The 17,257-nt window shown below is 44.5% G+C and overlaps 1 protein-coding gene across 3 annotated transcripts in view; it reads left to right on the top strand.

Annotated features, from left to right (window-relative positions):
* The window catches only part of LOC134351744 (A disintegrin and metalloproteinase with thrombospondin motifs 20-like), a 697,549-nt gene that overhangs the window by 445,927 nt on the left and 234,365 nt on the right, over positions 1-17,257 (top strand). For all 3 annotated transcript variants that reach the window (XM_063058346.1, XM_063058347.1, XM_063058349.1), the window contains 2 exons: positions 9,508-9,718; positions 12,864-13,028. In XM_063058346.1, coding sequence (XP_062914416.1) covers positions 9,508-9,718; positions 12,864-13,028 — 376 coding nt within the window. The remainder of the gene's footprint in view (positions 1-9,507; positions 9,719-12,863; positions 13,029-17,257) is intronic.

The following is a 17,257-nucleotide window of genomic DNA, read 5'->3' as shown; positions in this document are numbered from 1 at the left end:
GATGAGAAATATTAATTATAAAGCTCTCCCATCTTCTCTGGCTCTGCACAAAATAGAGCCTAAAGAGGTACAGTACAGGAACAGGCCCTTCGGCTCACAATGTTGGTCTGAACTAATTAAGCTAATGAGACCAACTCATTTCTGCCTGCACGTGTTCCATATCCTTCCATTCTCTGCACATTTATTCTCCTATCCAAAATGCTTCTTAAACGCGTCTATTGTATCTGCCTACAGCAGCAGCCCTGGAAGTATGTTCCAGCTACACAAAATTCTGTGGTGACCTTTCCCTGAATTCTTCAACTATAATGTGTTTTTTTTTCCCTCAGTGAAGACAGATGAGAAACATTCCTTTAATAACCGTGTTATGGGGAAAGGTGAATAGGATAGAACTTTATTCCCTGGAGTGTAGGAGAATGAGAACAAAGGATGTAGAAGAGTACAGCACAGTACTGGCCCTTCAGCCCACAATGTGGTGCCTAGCTTGTAACTTACTCTGAAGTCAAACTAATCTTTCCTTCCCACACGGCCCTCCAGTTTCCTTTCATCCATTGCCTGTCTAAGAGGAGATTTTATAGAGGTATACAAAATTGCAAGGAGTTAGATATACTCAGCATTTGCAGTCCCCTTTCCCCTTGGAGTTGTTGACTATAATGAGAGGTGATACATTTACAGTGAAAGGTGAAATATTTAAGCGGGTAGTGTGAATGTTTAGTGAGATGACAGCAGAAGTGGCAGATGCAAATTCAATTTAAGAGAAGTTTAGATAGCTACATGTATAAGAAGGGTATGGAGGGCTATGGTCTTGGTGCAGATTGATAAGACTAGGCAAATGACTAGACCAGCATCGACCAGATGGGTCAAATGACCTGCTTCTGCGCTGTATGATTCTATGTCTCTCCAAAGTTCTCTGGGTCCACACACAGATGCTCCTTTGGTTCGTAATGGGCTCCGTTCTTTCCCTGGAAACCCTCTTCCTCTTAATATTGATATTGGTATTGGGTTATTATTGTCACATGGACCGAGATACAGTGACAAGCAGGAACAACGATGAAGTGCAAAATCATGAGGTGGATTGTGAGGCCAAGGGTCTATCTTATCATACAAGGTCCATTCAACAGTCTACTAACAGAGGGATAGAAGCTGTCCTGAGCCTGGTGGTACATGTTTGTAGGCTTTTGCAACTTCTGCCTGATGAGAGAGGGGAGAAGAGAGAATGTCGGAGGTAGGTGGGGTCTTTGATTATGCCAATATATATAAAATGCTTCATGCTGTTCCTCAGACCTGTTTGCCAGGATATATTATACCCACTATTTGCCTCCCTTTATATTTTTCATCCACCCCCATTCATAACAAGTCCCTGGAAATCTGTCCCTTTTAGTTACACTTCTACTGTTTTTTTAATCCATCCCTCAATAGCCCCTGACATGCAGGGTGTCATGAACAAGCTGCCCTTTACACTTCGCCCTCTAGGAGCGTGTCAATCCTGAACTCCCTCTATTTCACCTGCGAATGATTATCATTCATAAGAGACAGACCTACTTGGAGGTCACTGCTCCCAAATCCACTTTTGCCAGATCCTGCCAAATGAATCTGAGGTCAGCTTTCCCCCACTTCAGAAAGTCTGGTTCATCCTTATCCCTATCCATAACTAAGCTTTTCACACTAAGGCATGCCCATCCAAGATCGAGGAAGTCCCTTCCCACTATAACCTCTCTTTGGCTTGTCTACATATCTGGTCCTCACTCTGCCGTTGATTGTTAGGAGAACTGTATCCCACCACCCCACCCTCCCTCGCCACACACCTGCAAGGTGATTGCTCCATTTTATGAATATGATGTACGGACTCCTTAATTTCATTAGGCAGAATTCACCCAGTCTGTTAAGGGTTAAGTTTGCTGTGTATGTTACATGTTATGTCGTACACTATTATGTTTCGAGGGCAGGGTTTTTCTCATATATATATATATATATATATATATATATATATATATATATGATATTGCTATTTGTTTACAAGGGAATAAAGTGTACATTGGAAGTAATTATACTCATGTTGATTTTTGTCGACACTCCTGCAGTGACTTCATTTAGATTCCCAGAGTCATAAATCAATACAGCACCAACACAGGCCTTTGGCCCAACCATCCCATGCCCACCCAGCTAGTTCCAGTTTCCTGTGTTCAGCCCATTTCTCTCCAAGTCCCACCCATGCAGGTACCGATTCAAGTGTTTCTTAAGTGATACTGTTGTACCTGCCTCAACCACTTCCCCTGGCAGCTTGTTCTAAATACTCACCACCCGCTGTGTGAAAAAGTTGCCCCTCAGGTCCCTTTCAAATTACTCCCCTCTCATTCTAGATCCATAATTTGGATTCTCCTACCCTACTTCTGTTATACACACATTTTCTATGCCTTTAATAATTTTAAATATTTCCTTTAGGCTGTCCCTCATTCTCCTCTGTTTCAAGAATTAAAGACCTACTCTGAACAGCCTCTCCCTATAACTCAGGCTCTCTGGTTCAGCCAACGTCCTCAGAACCCTTTTAGCACTCTTTCCAGTTTAACCACATCTTTCCCATAACAGGGTGACGGAAACTGTAGACAATTCTCCAGGTGCAGCATCAGCAATGATTTATACAATTGCAGCATAATACCCTAACTCTATGCTTAATAACCTGATTAGAAAATAGAAAATAGAATATCACAACACAAGAACAGACCCGTTAGCCCACAGTATTTGGTCAAACTAACAAAATTCGTAATCAAGCAACATACATAAAAGTTACTGATGAACGCAGCAGGCCAGGCAGCATCTATAGGAAGAGGTACAGTCAACGTTTCGGGCCTAGACCCTTCATCAGGACTAACTGAAAGAAGAGCTAGTAAGAAATTTGAAAGTGGGAACGGGAGGGGGAGATCCGAAATGATAGGAGAAGACAGGAGGGGGAGGAATAGAGCCAAGAGCTGGAAAGTTGATTGGCAAAAGGGATATGAGAGGATCATGGGACAGGAGGCCTAGGGGGAAAGAAAAGGGGGAAAGAAAAGGGGGAGGGGGGCAAGTCCAGAGGATGGGCAAGGAGTATAGTGAGAGGGACAGAGGGAGAAAAAGGAGAGCGAGATTTCCCCCCTCCCCCTTTTCTTTCTCCCTGGGCCTCCTGTCCCATGATCCTCTCATATCCCTTTTGCCAATCACCTGTCCAGCTCTTGGCTCCATCCCTCCCCCTCCTGTCTTCTCCTATCATTTTGGATCTCCCCCTCCCGTTCCCACTTTCAAATCTCTTACCAGCTCTTCTTTCAGTTAGTCCTGACAAAGGGTCTAGGCCCGAAACGTTGACTGTACCTCTTCCTATAGATGCTGCCTGGCCTGCTGCGTTCACCAGCAACTTTTATGTGTGTTGCTTGAAAGTCCAGCATCTGCAGATTTCCTCGTGTTTGCGTTTTAAAATTCGTAATCAATGCCCAACTAAACTAATACCTTCTGCCTATACAAAGCCTATATCCTTCCGTTCTCTGCATATTGATGAGCTTCTCTGTCCTAGTTGCCTCCATCACCATCTCAGGCAATGCATTCTAGGCACTCACCACTCTCTGTTAAAAAAAACTAGCTCCACACATGTCCTTTGAACTTACCCCCTCCCACTTTAAATGCATGCCTTCTGGTATTAGATATTTCAGCCCTGGGATAAAAGATACTGGCTATCTACCTATGCCTCTCATAAACATGTAAACCTCTGTCAGGCCTTTGCTGCTTCAGAGAAAACAACCCAGGTTTGTCCTAACTCTCTTCAAAGCACGTTCTCTAATCTAGGCAGCACCATGGTAGACATCTTCTGCACCCTATCCAAAGTCTCTGCATACTTGCTACAATGGAGCGACCAGAACTGAATGTACCACAACAGATTCGGCCCAGTTAAGGTTTCATAAAGCTGCAACATAACTTCCAGACACTTGAACCCAGTTCCTCAACTCATAAAGACAAGCATCTCATGTGCCTTTTTTTGCCACCTATCAACCTCTATGGTCACTTTCAGGGACCTATAGTCTTGGACTCAAAATCCCTCTACACATCAACAGTGCAAAGGATCTTGCCATTTACAGTGTACTGTTTCTTTACATTTCATCTCCAACAGTGCAGCACTTCTCAGTTGGTTTTGTTAAACTCCATCTGCAATCCTTCTGCCCGTACCTGCAAATGATCTATTATTTTGTTTGGCAATCTTCTATGTTACACACAACATCACTAATCTTTGCACAAACAAGAGAAAATCTGCAGATGCTGGAAACCCAAGCAACAGACACAAAATGCTGGAAGAATTCTACAGGCCAGGCAGCATTTATGGAAAAAAAGTATAGTTGATGTTTTGTGCCAAAACCCTCCAGCAGTCCTGCCAAAGTGTCCCGGTCTGAAATATCAACTGTACTTTTTTCTATAGATGCTTCCTGGCTTGCTGAGTTCCTCCAGCATTTTGTGTGCGTTACCACCAATCCTCGTAACGTTTGCAAATTTGCTAATCAATTCATATGTGTATTCATTCAGGTCAATATATACAATGTATATAAATGACATCTTGTTGATCACTGTCATCTGTCTTCTACGAGCAAGCCTATTCTGAATTCAAACAGCCATTTCACCATTGATCCCATGCATCTTAACCTTCTAGATGATCTTCCCATGAGGGACCTTGTCAAATAGCTCAGCCTTCATCTATCACCTTCATGACTTGCGCTGTCTATGAAAAGCTGACTGATGCTAATTAGGCCAAGTCTTTTTCCCAAGTGTGCATCAATTCTGTACCGAAATATTCTCTACAGTAACTTTTATACCATTGGTGTGAGACCCACTAGTCTATAGTTTCTGGGAATATCCCTATTTCCCTACTTGAACAAAAGAACAACACTTGCTACTTGCCAAAGCTCCAGTACCTCACCTGCAGTGAAAGTGGACATGAAGGACTTGGTCAAGGACCCAGCAATCTCATCTGTTGCTTCTCTCAGTAACCTGGGATATCTCCCATTAGGCTCTGGGGACTTAACCATCTTAGTGTTATGTAAGATACCCAACATTATCTCCTTCTTTATCTCAAAATACCCTAGCATATTAGGATGCTTCATAAAGATGTCCTTATGCTCCACATCCTTCGCCCTTTCACCCTGAATGGTCCCACCTGCCCTCTAGGTATCCTCTCACTTTTGATGTATATATAGAATGCTTTGGGATTCCCTTCTGTTTTTCTTGCCAAGGGCTTTTCATGGCCCTTCCTGTCTCTCTTTCAAAGGCCCAGTTTGATTTTAGCCTCTTACACCTTACATGCCCTTCCTTTCTCTTCTTGTCTAAATTGCCCATATCTCTTGATGTCCAGGGTCCCCTGATCTTGCCACCCTTGTCCTTCCTTCTTACTGGAAGATACCTGTCATATACTTTGTGCAGTTTGTTTTTAAACACTCTCCACATGTCAGATGTGGACTTGCCCACAAAAGCTGTTCCCAATTAACTCTCCCTAGTTCCTGCCTAATAATTTGCCTTGCACCAATTTAATACTCCCACAAAATCCATACTTATCCTTATCGCTATCTTAAGACTAGGAGTCGTGGTCACTGTTCCCTAACTGTTCTCCCACTGAAATGTCTGTCACCTGTCCATCTCATTACCTCGCACCGTGTCCAGTATGGCCCTCATCTCTTTGCACTATCTAGATACAGATTTATAAAACCTTCCTGGATACTCTTAACAAATTCTTCCTCATCTCACCCTCTTCCACGAAGTGGCCACTGTCTCCAGGGAAGTTGAGAACACTCAGCACAACAAACCCTATTGTTTTAACACTTTTCCCTAACCTGCTTGCATGTCCACTTCTTCATATCACAGTAGCTACTGAGAGAGGGGTCTGTCCTATAATCCCATCAGAGTTATTGCACCCTTCTTATTTTTACATTCTCCCCATATAGACTCAGTGAAAGCACGTGTGCTGTCCAAATATAACACTTAATTGAAGAGCTTCAAGGACATCCACCCTCATTATCTCATTGTAGACCTCCTAATGAATATTGCATTGCCACCTCCCATTTTACATTGCTCCTGAACCTCCCACCACCACCCCACTGTCACTACTGTTGTTTCTACACCCTGTAGTGTGGTGTTGTCTGTACTGCCCTTCTTTCATCCATATCCCTGACTGCCACATTATATTCCAATGTGCACATCACACTCTCTGTTCATCTGCTATACAGACAAATGCCTTGCATTAAAATAGATGCAATTTTGCCTTGAGTTCCACCCCGTGCCTTAATTGTGCACATGCCTCTGCCTACTGTCTGACTGACTTGGCTCCTATATCTGACTGCATCTCCCAACACCCCCTACCTCCCCACCATACAATTACTCTGTGTCCCATTCCTCTGTCTGTCCAATTAGTTTAATCCTCCACAACAGCACTAACAGAACCGAGCACAAGGATTTTGGACCTGTTCCAGTTCAGAACCAGATGGTACAGATCCCGCCTTTCCCAGAAACTGTCCCAGCGATCCAGAAATGTAAAGCTTTCTCTACACTTTAATTCACAACCCAGCTCCTTAAATTTACATTGCGGGATGACGTGCCCTTTTGTCCCCTTCAAGTTCAAATTCAAGTTTAATTGTCACTCATATACATGGATAACTCCAGATGAAACAGCATTGCTCCAGGCCTAAGGTGCAAATCGCAGTACCAATAGTCACACACGGCACATAATGCATATATAGTTACAATAGAAGGAAAACATGCAGTCAGACAAAAAAGTAGCCTAGATCCTGTGTGTCATGGCCTATAGATTGATGGTGCATGGGATGTTTCCTGGAGCCAGCCCACAGCAGCCCACATCACACGCTAGTGTGAACACAGTGCAACTCATTTTCCCCCAAGCGAGCACTAGATGGGAGGGGCCAGCCCCAACCCAGCATGAGCTCCAGCTCTCTCACACATTGGCTCTGTCACCTCTTTCTCTGGGCAGCTACAATAGGCGACCCCGTGGCATGAGGGCCTGGTAGCATAACAACTGAGACCACGCGGCTCCCCCGCCATTGAACCACTGAAGTGGACTCACAGTGTTCTACCTTACCAATGTCCAACAGGGCTTTGTGATCACAAGAAAAATGTCCCAACCAATCACTTCCACTGCTCGTTGGACTTCACGCTGCCTCCACCCACCACCTCTGACACCACCCTCCTTGGGCAGCTGTAGCCATCGGCAACACAGTGCACAACAAGGCCAGCTCCACCATTATCAAGCAACTCACTGTGGGGTAGACCCTTGGTACTTGATGTTCTCATTATTCAGCAGGGTCTGGCGATCACACAAAAGATGCAAAGCACGGACAATTACATCTTTGTTTGAACCCAGAGGGGCTACTGTGACTCAGCGTGCCACCATCTTACTGTAAATGCAGTTAGTGCCAACATAGACCATGACCTCTGTGTGTTATACGACCATAAGACCTTAAGACATAGGAGCAGAAGTAGGCCATTTGGTCCTTTGAGTCTGCTCTGCCATTCAATCATGGGCTGATCCAATTCTTCCAGTCCTCCTCACTCCCCTGCCTTCTCCCCATACCCTTTGATGCCCTGGCTCATCAAGAACCTATCTATCTCTGCCTTAAACGCACCAAATGACTTGACCTCCATGTCTGCTCATTGCAACAAGTTCCACAGATTTACCACACTCTGACTAAAGTAATTTCTTCGCATCTCTGTTCCTTCAATCCTGAAGTCGTGCGCTCTTGTCCTAGACTCCCCTACCATGGGAAATAATTTTGCCATATCTAATCTGTTCAGGCGTTTTAACATTGGGAATGTTTCTTTGAGATCCCCCCTCATTCTCCTGAACTCCAGAGAATACAGCCGAAGAGCTGCCAGACATTCCTCATATGGTAACCCTTTTATTCCTGGAATCAATATTGTGCTCCCCCTTTATTAATGCCCTGCATCTGTTCAGTGACATTATTGATCCCAGCACCAGGGAGTTAACACTGTATGGGCATTCATGTCAAAGCTTACAGAAACATCTGCCTATCTCCCTCGCTTTCAGGTCTCCAACCACTTGGACTCCTGCTTTTCCATCTACCTTCACCATTTGCCAATACCTTAGACACTTATCTAAGAAAGAGTGTGCTGGCATTGAAGAGAGCCCAGAAGAAGTTCACACGAATGATCCCAGGAATGAAAGGGTCAACATATGAGGAACATTTGATGGCTCTGAGCCTGTACTTGCTGGAGTTCAGAAGAATGAGAGAGAAATCACATTGCAACCTATCAAGTATTGCAAGGCCTAGATAGACTGGACATCCAGGGGATGTTTCCAATAGTGGGAGAGGTTAGAACCAGAGGGCACAGCCTCAGAATAGAAGGATGTCCCTTTAGAACAGAGATGAGAAGGCTGTAGAGGCCAAGTTGTTAGGTATGATTAGTAAAGGTGTCAAAGGTTAGGGGAGAAGGAGAAGAACAACGTTGATAGGTATAATAAATCAGCCATTCATCACAGCCTCAGTCCCACTCAGCTGGAACCTCAAGCCAACAGGCCCGCAGCCAGTGGCAGGTCCAGGTTTAAATGGCGGTGTTTCTGGTCTAGGGAACGGTAACGTGAGGCTGGTGCATTGAAGTTGAGCTGTTTTGGGCTTACGTACCACATCAACCTGCAAGCCGTCTCCAGTGGGAAACATTAGCAGGCAGAGGTTGGAAATTGCTGGGCAGGAAGATTACCCAGCCACCCAACTCCTACCCCTTACAACCTGTGGCCTGATTCATTTTCAGGTTTCACTCAGGAGCACTAATCTCTCCAACTGATTTCTATACATGTTGAGCAGAAGGCAAAAATCTCCTTCCCTTCAGCTTCCCCAATCATCAGGGCGCCTACAACACAGGACATTCTCTCATCTTGCTGCTGCCTCACGGAAGAAGGTACAGGAGCCTCAGGACTCACACCACCAGATTCAAGAACAGTGATTACTCCTCAACTATCAGGCTCTTGAACCAAAAAGTATAACTTCACTCACCGTCACTTGCCCCGTTGTTGAAATGTTCTCACAACCTAGACTCACTTTCAATAACTCTTCATCTCATGTTCTCGATATTTATTGCTTATTTATTATCATTTTTTTCTTTTAGTATTTGCACACTGGTTGAATGCCAAAGTTAGTGCGATCTTTAATTGATTCTAATATTATTCTGTTGTGGATTTATTGAGTATGGCCACAGGAAAATGAATCTCTGGGTTGTATATGGTGACAAAAATGTACTTTGATAATGAATTTACGTGAACTTTGAACTAGTTTACCACATCATCGCCCTTAGTTAGGCGTACAAAACAAAGCTTTATACTGTACCTCAGTCATGAGACAATAATGAACAATTTACTAATTTACCTAAGTAGAGAAAGCATTGACCATGTCCTTATTAGCCATTCCAATCAATGTAAAATGCTCATGGAAATTGAAAGTAGTTGGCTTTGACCTACGAGCAGTTCTGCTGTGTTTCCAGGTGGCAAGTCTTAGGGAAGAGTGAATGTACGGCACAGTGTGGACCAGGGCATCGAACACAGGATATTCACTGCATGAGGTACATCCACGGGAAAGGACTGAGCGAGTCCATGGACGACAGGTATTGTGCCGATCAACCGAAGCCTCCCAGCCGAGAAGCCTGCCATGGTGATTGCCTCAGGACCAGCTGGCATTATACGTCCTGGTCACAGGTAAACTTTCAGTGAGTCGCATTGTCGACCAAGCCCAGATTGTGTCGTCAGTGTTGTGCTGATGCTTATAGTAACGCCTAGGCAGAATATTTTCATATGCAGATTCAGGTTCACATTTATTACATGTACATTGAAACATGCAGTAAAATGCGTCATATGCTTTAGCAAACAATGCAACTTAAGGATTTGCTGGGGGTCGCCCTCAAGTGTTGCCACACATTCTGGCACCAACTTAGCAGTCCCAAGATGCTTAATATAACATCACAGTATGGTGTTCGTCCATTGTCGATGTTGATAAGGACCTCGACACCATTATGATGGTGTCGAGACTAGCGCGTGATTTGGATTTAAGTGAGGGAGAATTGCGCAGCATCAGCCTCACTCTCTCTTTCCAATTCCCATCTGGGTCCAGTGGCAAGACAGAGTCGAGATGGCTAGAGATGGGACTAGGCACAGTGGATGACCAGGACGTCTCCTGTGTCTTGTCCTGCTCTACACGTTCCACGACGCTTGCAGAGACCTTCCATAGGTCTCGTCCACTCAATCCGCCGGAGTCTGTCTTCACATGCTGGGATAGACAACTCCCTATCTCACCGAGGGTTTGAGACCCATTGGCTACCCTCACCTGGTTTAGCCAGCTTGTCAAAACCGTTGCCCGGGGTGTGGCCTCTGTCACATGCAAAGAGCTACGGGGAACCACAGGTGAGAGATGAGTGCCAGGTGGGGACCAAAGGTAGACTAACCACCTTGAAAAGGACACGACGTGTTCCCCCACCAGAGATGCTACCCCTCCCTGACTCCCCATATATCACACAGTATACAACAACTGCATAGCAAGCCCATTACCTTCCCCTCTCCCCCGCTCCCCCCACACTCACTGACAGCCTTCCAAGCCCAGGCAGGTCTCAGGGCCTCCAGTCTTCATTCTCCTCAGTTCTCCATTGAGCTTCGACTTCTGGACTTCCAATCGACCTTCGGGCTTTGATCTTCAGTATGACCCCCAGACGAGCCAATGACATGGCCTCCGAACTCTGAACTCCGCCGTTTTCCAATTATTTTAATACAAGTATTACAGAATATTAATCAGAAATCAGGACCAGACCCAGGTAGCCACCACTGATCTTGGGAGAAGCCCTCACTAAGATCCACATGGAACATTGAGGATTACAGCACTGTACAGGCCCTTCAGCCCACAAAGTTGTGCTGACGTTTTAATATACTCTAAGATCAATTTAACCCTTCCCTCCTACATAGCCCTCCATTTTACTATCGGCTACATGCCCATCTAGGATTTTTTTTTAATTCCCCAAGTGTATCTCTACCACCATCCCTAGCTGGGGTATTAGCCTTTTCTGTCCCAGGCAGAAAAATGTCAGGCTATGCATTTGATCTGTGTCTCTTTTCATCTTGTACGCTTCTGTCAAGCCACCTCCCATCCTCCATTTCAGAGAGAAAAGCTCTAGCTGGCACAACCTATTTTCATAAGACATGCTCTCTAATCCAGGCAGCATCCTGGTAAATCTTCTTCTCACCCTCTCTAAATATTTCACCTATTTCCTATAATGAGACTCCAGAACTGAACACAATATTCCAAGTGTGGTCTAACCGGAGTTGGCTCTTAAACCCGATCTGTTCAAAACATTTGCGGTGCAAATTCCTCCTGTCTGCCAGTTTCTGGTGTTTGTCTGTTTGCAGGTATCCCCAGTAAACTGCAACAGTGAGGGCACTAAGCACAGAACCTTCTTGCTGAAGACTTTTCCTAAAGCAAATGCAAAATAAATACTGGGACTTACTGAATGTACAATTGAGAATAATGTGGAAGTTTAAGTAATCATTTATTGAAAAACTGTATCAGCTGAAAACATCTAGAACGATGTGGGTCACCTTTATATAACCATATAACAATTACAGCATGGAAACAGGCCATCTCGGCCCTTCTAGTCCATGCTGAACTCTTACTCTCACCTAGTCCCACCACCTGCACTCAGCCCATAACCCTCCATTCCTTTCCTGTCCATATACCTATCCAATTTTACTTTAAATGACAATATGGAACCTGCCTCTACCACTTCTGCTGGAAGCTCATTCCACACAGCTACCACTCTCTGAGTAAAGAAGTTCCCCCTCATGTTACCCCTAAACTTTTGCCCCCTAACTCTCAACTCATGACCTCTTGTTTGAATCTCCCCTACTTCCAATGGAAAATGCCTATCCACGTCAACTCTATCTATCCCGCCCATAATTTTAAATCCTCTATTAAGTCCCCCCTCAACCTTCTACACTCCAAAGAATAAAGACCCAACTTGTTCAATCTTTCTCTGTAACTTAGGTGCTGAAATCCAGGTAACATTCTAGTAGATCTTCTCTGTACTCTCTCTATCTTGTTGACATCTTTCCTATAACTCGGTGACCAGAACTGTACACTATACTCCAAATTTGGCCTTACCAATGCCTTGTACAATTTTAACATTACATCCCAACTCCTATACTCCATGCTCATATACTCATATAAAATTTAAATTTTTAGGCCTACGGAGTGTGTTAGGACTTACTCCCTGAAGCAATGGAGAATGAGGTGAGATTTGATAGAGGTACACAAAATTATGAAGGGTATAGATAGGGTAAATGCAAAAAGCCTTTTCCATTGAGGTTGGGTGAGATTAGAACTAGATATTATAGGTTAAGGGTGAAAAGTGAAATATTTAAGGCTAACCTGGGGGGAGCTTCCTCACTCAGAGGGTGGAGAGAGTGTGGAACGAGCTGCCAGTGGAAGTGGTAGATATGGGTTTGATTTCAACATTTAAAAGAAATTTGGATAGGTACATGGATGGGAGGGGTATGGAGTGCTATGGTTCAGGTGCAGATTGATGGGACTAGGCGGAATTGTGGTTCAGCGTAGACTAGATGGGCTGTAGTGCTGGTTCTATGAATCTATGACATTAAATGTCGCTCTGGGGATGAAAAGACCAACAAAACATATAGTTTTCAGGTTTTCCCATATTTAATCGTGACTGTATATTGTGGTCCTGCTGCTCCTTACCCACTCACTTCAAACTCCAGGACGCTGAAATTCTGGCTCATATGTAGACCCCAGTTGCGTGGTCCTGCTCACACTGTCTCATCAGCCGTCCTCTGTTCTCCTCAGTGTTCCAAGAGCTGTGGTGGGGGAGTAACGACGCGGGAAGCCTACTGCATGAACAACCTCGGGAGACGCCTTGTAGACCGAGAGTGCAACGAGCATCAGAGTGTTACATCTCAGCCGTGCAGTGAATTCCCCTGCCCTGAATGGACAGCCAGCCAGTGGAGTGAAGTGAGTGAACTTTAAAGAATTAAAACCATTGTGCAAAGTCTGCCTCACAAATGCGACTGTGATGAGATATGTAAGACATTATGCGTGGCATCTGCTTTTAACGGGATGGGATAGCTTGTGTTTTGGATCACCAGGCACTGTATCTGATAGAGAGGGTACAGATAAAGAGGGTGATCTCATGTACTTACTGAATGAGGAGTAGCTTTGACTGCAATCTAGGAGCTTGCTACTGGTGTGTCCCTAGGCTGTATTATGCTGCAGGATCAGGAGGGGAGACTATAAAAGGAACTAACGGATTTTCAGAAAGTAATGCTTAAATTAATAACTGATGTTGGATCTGGAGATAATGTTGCCCAGAAGGTTCTTCAGAAGTCAAGACTGAGGCGTAACCCTTGTGGTTACAAGTTTCATTTGGTACTCATGACAGTAACAAACTCACTCTACCATCAGTGTGAACCAAAGAGAGATGACAAAGAAAGAACAAAGGACAAGGAAGTCACTAAGACTCACAACATAGCAGGTGGTGAGGAAGACTATCAAAGCCTGCAGTGGATCTAGACCAGCTGGAAAAATGGATTGAGTAATAGAAACATAGAAACATAGAAAATAGGTGCAGGAGTAGGCCATTCGGCCCTTCGAGCCTGCACCGCCATTTATTATGATCATGGCTGATCATCCAACTCAGAACCCCGCCCCAGCCTTCCCTCCATACCCCCTGACCCCCGTAGCCACAAGGGCCATATCTAACTCCCTCTTAAATATAGCCAATGAACTGGCCTCAACTGTTTCCTGTGGCAGAGAATTCCACAGATTCACCACTCCCTGTGTGAAGAAGTTTTTCCTAATCTTGGTCCTAAAAGGCTTCCCCTCTATCCTCAAACTGTGGCCCCTCGTTCTGGACTTCCCCAACATCGGGAACAATGATGAACTCTGAATTTCTCCCAGTCCTCAGGTGAGCCACTTTCTCTGGCTAATTTGAATGCTTCTTCTTTGGAATTGATACTATCTCTAATTTCTCTTGTCAGCCACGGGTGCACTACCTTCCTTGATTTATTCTTTTGCCAAACTGGGATGAACAATTGTTGTAGTTCATCCATGCAACTTTTAAATGCTTGCCATTGCATATTCACCGTCAATCCTTTAAGTGTCATTTGCCAGTCTATCTTAGCTAATTCACATCTCATACCTTCAAAGTTACCCCTCTTTAAGTTCAGAACCTTTTTAATGGCAGATAGAATTTACTGCAGACAAGGTGTTGCACTTTGGGAAGACAAACCAGGGTAGAACTTATACAGTGAGCAGCAGGCTCTGAGGAGTTTAATAGAACAGACAGATCTGGGAATACTGATCCTTAATTCCTTGATAGTGAGGTTACAGGTCGGTATGGTTGTAAAGCGAACTTTTGGCGCATTGGTCTTCATAAATCAAAGCACTGAGTACAGGAATTAGGAGGTTAAGTTGAAGTTGTATAAGATGTTGATGAGGCCTAATTTGGATATTATATGCTGTTCTGGTCACCTGCCATGAGGAAAAATATCTTTTATAGATAGAATAGTACAGCACAGTACAGGCCCTTCAGCCCACAATGTTGTGCCGACCCTCAAATCCTGCCTCCCATATAAGCCCCCACCTTAGATTCCTCCATATACCTGTCTAGTGGTCTCTTAAACTTCACTAGTGTATCTGCCATATATCTTTCTATACAGAGAAAATTTTTAAGGATCTTGCTTGGACTTGAAGACTCAGAATGCAGTGTGAGCACGGAATAAGCTGCCAGCAGAAGTGGGGGATTGAATATGTAAGAGAAATGTGGGTAGGTAATGGATGGAAGGGGTGTGGAGGTCTATGGTCCAAGTGCATGTCAAGGCAGAATATTAGTTCAGCACGGACTACATGGGCCAAAGGGCCTGCTTCTGTTTTGTGGTGTTCTATGACTCGATGATTCTATGGTTGTCTTATCCTGAAAGCTAGCTCAAACTTGATTGATAGCGCAACCTATGAGACATTTCGGCTTATGTGTGGCATGACACAGACTGCAGATGAAAAAAACTACAAAATTACAGAACCTGCTCTACGACAAATTACAGAAAATCCACTGAACGTTTACATCAACACCTCAGGGGATCTATCCTGGACCCACCATATTGATGCAATCATGGTGAAAGCACGACAGCAGCTATACTCATACTGATTCACTGGAGTTCCTCCCATAGTTTGTTTCTTTAGCTCTCCTCTTATGCCTTCCCTGCTCCAAGGGGAGAATTTCCAGCACCGTGACTCACGGCACCAGTGACCCTGGTTCAAGTCTGTCCTGTGTTAGTGTCTGTGTGGAGTGTGTGTGTTCTCCTGTGACCCCACAAGATGCTCTCGGTATTCCAGCTCCCTCCCAACATCCCAGAGCTGTGCAGGTTAGAAGGTGAATTAGCTGTTGTAAATTGCCTGTAGTGTATAAGTGAGAGGTCAGCTCAGGGGGTGTTGATTGGAATGTGGGGAGGATAAAATGGGATTGGATGAGGCTTGGTGTAAATGGTGGTTAACGGTCAGTGCAGGCTGACTGGGTCAAAGGGCCTGTTTCTGTGCAGTATCTCCCTCAGACTCTGTGATGTGATTAATCTCCCCACACAACTGAGGTGCATGCTTATTGCAATGTTCTGCTCAGAATCAGAGTCCAAATCAGATTTATTACCGCTGACGTACTGCATGCTGTGAAGTTTGTTGTCTGTGGCAGCAGTGCAGTGCAAGATGTAAAAAGATTGCTAAAAGTTGCAATGACAAATAAAATAAATAAACAGCACAAAAGACAAATATTGAGTTAGTTTTCATGGGTTCATGGACTGTTCAGAAATCTGATGAGGAAGGGAGTAAGCTGTTCTTAAAATGTTGATTGTGGGTCTTAATAATCCTGTATCTCCTCCTTGATGGTAATAATGCGAAGCGGGCAATGTCCTCCACATCTTTGGATACACTTCCCAAAGCTTGGTCCCCAGTATTGCATACCATACCATATGAATTCTAAACCATCCTTCCTTTCTTGCACGTTTACGCTCTGCTGTCTGACCCATGACCTTGAGCAGGGAGCACCCAGAGTTTATTGGAGCTGAGCTAAATCAGACTTGGTTTCCACTCTCCTACAGGCGACGGATCCCAAAACCTACTCCAGCACCTAAACGCTTCCTGACCAAAATCAACAAAGAGACCTATAGGTCACCCAGCACCTTCTGGTCTGTGGCGAAATGTAGGAGCAGTAACTCCTTTGGTTTTAAACTAAGAGCAATCGATGGCAGTCTATACCCAGAGGATGGCAAGCCAGTTTTAAAATGGTGAACTGAAATCTTGAGAGTCTGGCAGTCTGACCCGCTGTGTGGGGTCTGTAAACTCATTCTGGGCTCGATAAGGTGGATAACCAAGTACTGTTTCCTCTGGGAATGAAATCCGGAAAGCAGGTGGGAAATCCAGGGAGGGGGGTATCTTCAAGACCGGTGCTAGGGTGTGTCTGGAGATGGCTGCAATGGGGGATTCCTGGGACCGCTGGGAGTAAAAGAGGGTTGAGTGCCTTCTGAATCGAGAGCATGCTGTTATAATCGAAAACTATTAACTGTAAGTAGTGTGAATGGTGCAGCTGAGGGGTGAATGCATACAGGTTTTAACCTGAGTAGGTGAGACTAGAACTAGGTTAAGGGTGGAAGTTGAAATATTTAAGGGAGTCTGAGGGGGAACAACTTCACTTGTGGTGTTGCAAGTGTGGAATGAGTTCCCAGCAGAAATGGTGGACATGGGTTCAACATCAACATTTAAGAGAAGTTTGGATAGATACATGGATGAGAGAGGTATGGAAAGCTATGGTCCAGGTGCAGGTAGGTGGGACGAGTCGTAAAAACAAGCTGGCATGGTGAAAGGGCCTGCTTGCATGCTGTAGTACTGTGTGACTCTATAACACCATCATATTGAAATAATGTAATACTGTAATCACCAAATAGACTTCCGCAGCCAGACTGGTCTAGGGATGCAAAGAACACTTTATAGCACACGCTGGTTTATTTCTCTATCCTAATACGAAAATAACATCAATTTAAATGTTAAAGATTATCTCTATTTGTCACAGGTACATTGAAACACACAGTGAAATGCATCATGAATCAGACTCTAATGCAGTCTGAGGATGCGCTGGGGGCAGCTGGCAAGTGCTGCCATGCTTCTGGCACCAATATCACATGCCCACAACTTATTAA

This window comes from Mobula hypostoma, chromosome 9 (assembly GCF_963921235.1).
Source record: "Mobula hypostoma chromosome 9, sMobHyp1.1, whole genome shotgun sequence".
NCBI classification, from domain to species: domain Eukaryota; kingdom Metazoa; phylum Chordata; class Chondrichthyes; order Myliobatiformes; family Myliobatidae; genus Mobula; species Mobula hypostoma.
The sequence above is the reverse complement of the archived record's forward strand: the minus strand, read 5'-3'. Positions and strand labels throughout refer to the sequence as shown.